This window comes from Empidonax traillii, unplaced genomic scaffold (genome assembly GCF_003031625.1).
Source record: "Empidonax traillii isolate 1590-97213 ecotype Southwest subspecies unplaced genomic scaffold, ASM303162v1 scaffold269:size870118, whole genome shotgun sequence".
Lineage (NCBI taxonomy): Eukaryota > Metazoa > Chordata > Aves > Passeriformes > Tyrannidae > Empidonax > Empidonax traillii.
The window spans coordinates 63,426-69,425 of record NW_020955462.1 but is presented as its reverse complement, the minus strand read 5'-3'; the positions used below and the strand labels follow the sequence as shown (position 1 = coordinate 69,425).

The window sequence follows — 6,000 nt, the reverse complement described above, 5'->3', positions numbered from 1 at the left end:
CCCCCCCAGCAGAGCCTGGGCCATCCTCTGCCCCCTCCCTGCAGCCCCTGCCAGCCATGGCTGAGGGTCCCTCTCAGGGGGTGCTCCCTCAGCCTTTGCTGCTCCCAGAGCTGCTCCAGCCCTTGGGCATCTCCTCTGGAGCCGCTGCAGGAGCTCCCTGGCCCTGCTGTGCTGAGGAGCCAGAGCTGGGCCAGCCCTGCAGATGTGCCTGCCCAGGGCTGGCCAGAGGGGCAGGATCCCCTCCCTGCCCTGCTGCCAATGCCCCTCTGGTGCCCTCCCTGCCCCCAGGACACAGGGCTGGGCAGGGACAGATCGATGGCATTTTAAATGTTGGGGTGTTTTTTTTCAGATTTCAGTTATTTATTTGGAGTCCTCGTTCGTCTCCCATCAGTTGGACCATCAGATAGGCAGAATATGACTTTGGCCATTTGAGAAATAGTCTGGGTTTGAATATTTTCTTCCCCTGAAGATACAGCTCCTAAACCTCGGTGAAGGAGCCGTGTTGTGTAACTAACTCAGCCCAGCATGGCACCTGTGCAACATTTAAATTACCCTGGCACTGAAAGGAGCTGGGAGAACCAACCCCGCAACGAGGCAATTTATCACTTGCAAATGTGGTTTTAATGAACTGGATATCATCATTTCCAGCAATCTTTCTGGATCGTGCAATGCTGAAAGAGAGAAACAGATGTTGGTGGAGATTACTGCACGGTGGAATCTGTCTGGCACTGGCTCCCGAGTTTTTGCTGGATGTTGTTCCCTTGCAGAAGGATGGAGATGTTTATTGTTCAGTGGGGTGGATCAGGAACTGTTTAACAAATGCAAATTGACAGTGGTGGGAAAATAATACCTGTGGAGTTCCCCTGGGCCAGGCCAGGTCTGGGAGGAGGACAGGCTTAGGGGTGCATCCAGTTAACACAATAAATTAATTGGGTGCTGAGGCTGCTTAGCCAGGGCTGTTGTGTGACCGTTTATGAGTGTACAGACAGCAGAACTGAGTCACCTGTTAAGTAGCTGCAGGAGAGTTGGTAATAATTAAAATCTATAAAGCAAGCTGCTGTTTGCAGCAGACCTGCTGGTGCTGATCCTTCATTACCTCTTTTAGGAGCATGTACTGGGACCAAAACCTGTGTAACTAAGGTATGACACCCTTACTTGTGCTTTTCTGGTTATTTAAAAAAATTAGCTACGGGTCTTTTCTTGTCTTTTACCCAAATTGCTTGCTTTGTGAGGAAATCTGTGGCACCTTTTTGCTCACGGGCAAATTCAGGTAGCCCTGATGGTGAGGTGCAGGTGCCCAGAGAATGGGAATTATCCTCATAAAGGTACAAATTTCAGCTCCAAAAGTTAAATCAAGACCTGTTCACAAAAAAATGGCAAATGGAGAAATAATAATTCACCAAAAGGGAAATGGATTATCCAATTTTAGGATATCTAAGGTACTTGCTTTTTAAGTATTTTCCATGGACTGACTTTTCTCTCTTTGGTCTGCAGATACCTGAATGCCAGTGGGCATTACAAAATTAGGAACCAGCTGTTCTATTTACCCTTTTGCTCCCCTCTTTCAGGCAACACAGCCAAGGTGTTCATTGAGGTGAAGGACGAAAATGACCACGCGCCTGTCTTCACCAAAAAAATGTACATTGGAGGGGTGTCTGAAGATGCCAGGATGTTTTCTTCCGTGCTTAAAGTTAAGGTAAGGCTGAAGTTTTTTAACTGGCGCTCACTTGCAGTGGGAAAATATTTACTCACTGCTTTGATTTGTCACAGGAGATTTTGGAAATGTGTACCTTCTAAAGCTGCTGGAGCCTCTGGGGCACTGGCACCAATTTTGGTTGTGTTTCTTCTTAGAAACAAGAATACTGAGCACAGAATGGGCCACTTTGCTGCTGAGATCAGTGTCTGAGCATGAATAGGAGCGTGATGGTTTCCCGTCGGTGTGGGTTTGATTGACGTGCCTTGTCCTGCTGTTCCAGCAATTACTGACACAAGGATGATTTTTGAGTTAAAAAAACAGGGCTTTTTTTTTTTTCCTACTGAGTTTTAGGTGCTTTTTTTTTTTCCCATGAGGGTTTGCAGCTTTCATTTTAGATCCATATTAATATTTAGAAGTGGGTTTTTTTGTGGTCAACACCAGTTTTTACCTGCATTTTTTTTTTTTCTGACTACTTGGCAGCAGCGTGTTTAGGCTTTAAAAGGGAAAGAACAGTTTCTGTTTCAGGTCAGCAAAGCAATTTCAGGTCTGTACTGGGACATAACTCTGAGGAAAATGAACTGTGAGGTTTTTAAAAACAGAAAAAAAAATTGCAAGGAAATATAATATATAGAATCTAATTAGAACCAGACATGAAAATAGCTAAGAGTAGAAGCAGTAAGTCTTCAATAAAATGCTTTTCTTTCATCAAAACTGCCTTTGTGACACAGCCTTTTGTGCTCGAGGCAGCTTCTTTCCTCTGGTTTTATTCTGTTCCCTCAGCAGATCTCCTGCATCTCTGTTCACTTTAAACATTAGTGGGATAGTTTTGAAGTTGCTGATTCCAGCTTAATGCATGAAAGGGCACAGAAATATGACCTGCTCAGCTTTCTGTTTGACCTCATGATGGGTTTTGGAGCGCCAGGAATGAAATAGAGAAGATCAGAGGTTATTAAAGAGTTGTCCATCGATTTTTTTTTTTTCTTGGCAGTCCTTCCCAAAACAAGCCCAGAAATGGCAGAGGAGTGGGAAACTGTTTAGCTTCTGCTTCACCGACTTCATCAAATGTGAGGGCTCAGTTCAGGCTTCATAAACAGAGCCAGAAAAAGGGTCATGTAGCAACACCTGTGGGTTTTTTTCAAGACTTATTTCTGTAGGGTTCCAAAGAAGCTGGGAAGTGCCCCACAGATTTCCTTGGGTCACATTTCTTTGATGAAGAGGCGGAATCTGCTTGTCCCCTTCCGAAACATTTGACTCAGAAAAGGCCCTCAGAGGACAAGATCATCAGAGGAGGACCAGGAAAAAAAAAAAAAAAAAAAAAAGTTTTATTTCTCACAGCTGTTTCTGACAGAATCCTCCCTGACTTTGCTGGCAGGCAGAGTGGATCGAGGCAGAGGCCAGAAGTTGTTGTAAGTGGATGGCATCAAACTGTGTGTTTAGTTAGAGTAAAATTAGAAGCAATTAGGAAGTGCTCTTGTTGCAGAGAATCAGGCTGTAATTTATTGTTCTAGCACTGAGCGTTTTCAGCACTCAGTGCTACTTAGCTTGTTTTCTGGCCTTTGGAAAGGAAAAGTAATTACTGTTAGTGAAGTACAATCCCCATTCCAGTTTGTTTTAAGAATAGTTAATCAAGTGAATGTCTTTTCTTGAACAGCTCAGGTGAGCAGAATTAAAAGAGTAGCTTTCCAGGTTGAAATTTAGAAGAACATTCGTAAAGTACATGTAGAGCTTTCTACACTGTAGAAATTATTTAGATTTTGATACTGCTGGGGAAGTCAGGTTCTTAGTAGGAGTTTCAGAGGCCCTTGCTTTCGTCTTCTGCATTCATTAATTCACATCATCTGAGCAATTCTGAAAAGAAGCTGATTTTCTCCTCCTGTTCTCATTATTCCTGTCACTGACAACAGCTTTGATGGTCCTCAAATATGAGATATTAGGGTCAGGGAACCCCAGAATGGTTTGGGTTGGAGGGGACCTTAGCAGCTGAAAGTTTTGTAAGACACAACTCTTACAGCAGCATTTACAAGGGAATCCCATTTCATTTATCCCATTTATGGGGTACAGATGTGGACTCATTTAGAGGTGATTTACAGGGTGAGTCTGCTTTATTTGCCATGGCTGTAATTTAATTTTATTAATAAGCATAATCCCAGTGGTGGGCACTTGGCAGCAGCGTAAGCTGACGGAACTCTTCCCTTTTTTTGTCAAATAGGGTAAAATGAATGGGATAAACAGGAAAAGATGAACTGAGAGAAGTTAGTGAGGACAGATTACACACAGATTGAATTTAGAGACCAGTACAGTATTGGATAAATACTTCTCTCATCATCCAAACAGTCCCACGTGTGACCAAGGCCAACACTGCGCAGCTCTGTGAGGTCAGTGGGTTTGCTGCCAGCACCAACCACTCTCTTAAATATTGTAATTTGAATATAAAAGCCTTTTAAGAATAGGCTAATGTGTTGTCTTGCCCTAGATTCGTAGTAAGATTGCTCGAAGGAGATAAAAAGGAAGCTGGAGCTCAGCAGAATGCCACAAGTCGTTATCCAAAAGTCATTTTCAGTTACAATTCATTTGGGTAGTGATAAACCGTATGAATTATTCTGCGTGGGGGTGATTGGATTGAGAGCAGCGTCCTCTGAAAGCTGAGAAGTACTGATGCTCTGAGGAGAAAAAAGAAAAGGAATATATTAATGCAAATGACGCTTTTTAACCAAGGATCCACTCCCTGCTTCCTGAAGTCCCCTTCTCTGCAATTCCCTTTTCTTTCCCCAAAATTTTCAGCACACACACACACGAGCCCATTCCCACGATTAAAGGCCTTTTCGTGGCCTTTATGTGAATTAAAAACAGCTGTAACACTCAGAGCTACTGATTTATGAATTTTGTGCATTAAGCTTTGCTTTGCATTTCATTATAGTAGAATTATTTTGCTTTGCCACTGGGATTTTCGTGGAACTCCTGTTTTTTTCCCCCCCTCAGAAATCCAACCAGGCTCCCTTTAGCCACATCATACACAGTGTTTTCAATCTGCTCAAGGAAAACAACCAGAACCAACACAATCTTTAGGGAAATTACCAACAGGAATTGACTTTTCGCTATAATGGTGTGTCATTAGCCCTTCTTTTTTCTTTTTAAAGATTTTTTAAAGTATTAACCTCTGGTTATATTCATTAAAGCGCATTTAAATGAGGAAATATCAGAGATCCTAATTCTAGGGAAGGAAGGGAGAGGTGGTTTTCTCTACTCCTTGGTTTGTGAAGGTATTTTTGTGCTGCAAGTGTGTGCAAAGAAGGAATCTGTCTCCCCAAAAAAGGGCCAGTGAATCCAAGTCCGTGGAAGTGGTGGCCTGTATTTGCTGGGAATAGCTTGCTTCTTACAACCTGGGGGATGAAATTCTCATTTCAGACCTTTCCTGTGGGTTTTGCCCCTTCCTGATGAGCTTCATAATGTGACTTCATCCCTTTTTGGCTCTTGACTGTCTTAATGTGCAGGAGGGCAAATAGAACAAAGCCATGTCGTGCTGCAGGTGCTGACCCTGGTGACACACAGGGTATCAGGGAACCACTTGTGCCTAAAAATCAGCTGCTTTGCCTGCTGAAAATAATATCCCAGGAATGTCAGGCACACACAGGTGATTGCTTTCAAAAGAACTGTTTCTGCTTAATGTGTCAGCTTGCTAAACTTTTCACTGTAAAATCTATTGGGTTATTATTCTTTTTCTCTGGTTGTGATCAGGGAATCTACTGAGAACATACTGAGAATCTACAGAGAACCCTTGATTTTTTTTTTTTCTTTTTTTTGGTCTTGGTGAATTTAAAGGTCTTTTCCAACTTGTATTATTCCATTTATTACACCAGAAAAAAACTTCTACACTCAGGCAAAGTGTGAGTGGTTGCAGAGGCACCACTAAATGGATCTCTATTGCTTCCAGGTTTTGGCTCATTTATTTTCATCTCTTATTTTCAGCTTGACTCAGCTCCAGTGAGTCCTATATATTTCCATACCAAGGCTTGTTGGCTTGTTGGTCTTCTAAGAGAGAATTCATTCTTCCAATGAAATGATGAAAAAATAACTCTTGATAACTTTTCAATCAGCCACAGGATCATGGAGTGGTTTTTGGGTTGGAAGGGGCTAAAAGATCATCTTGTTTCACCCACAGCTTCTCTGGGCAACCTGTGCCAGGGCCTGCCCACCCTCCCAGGGGACGATTCCTTCCGTACATCCAACCTAAATTTCCCCTCTTCCAGTTGGAACCCGTGTAAGAGCTGGAGGTGATGCCAGCCCAGCTCCCTCATTGTGGGCAC

At 43.0% G+C, this 6,000-nt stretch overlaps 1 protein-coding gene across 10 annotated transcripts in view; it reads left to right on the top strand.

The window, feature by feature from the left end:
• PCDH15 (protocadherin related 15) overlaps positions 1-6,000 on the top strand; it is a 315,783-nt gene that overhangs the window by 272,720 nt on the left and 37,063 nt on the right. For all 10 annotated transcript variants that reach the window (XM_027889680.1, XM_027889686.1, XM_027889679.1 and 7 more), the window contains one exon: positions 1,569-1,696. In XM_027889680.1, coding sequence (XP_027745481.1) covers positions 1,569-1,696 — 128 coding nt within the window. The remainder of the gene's footprint in view (positions 1-1,568; positions 1,697-6,000) is intronic.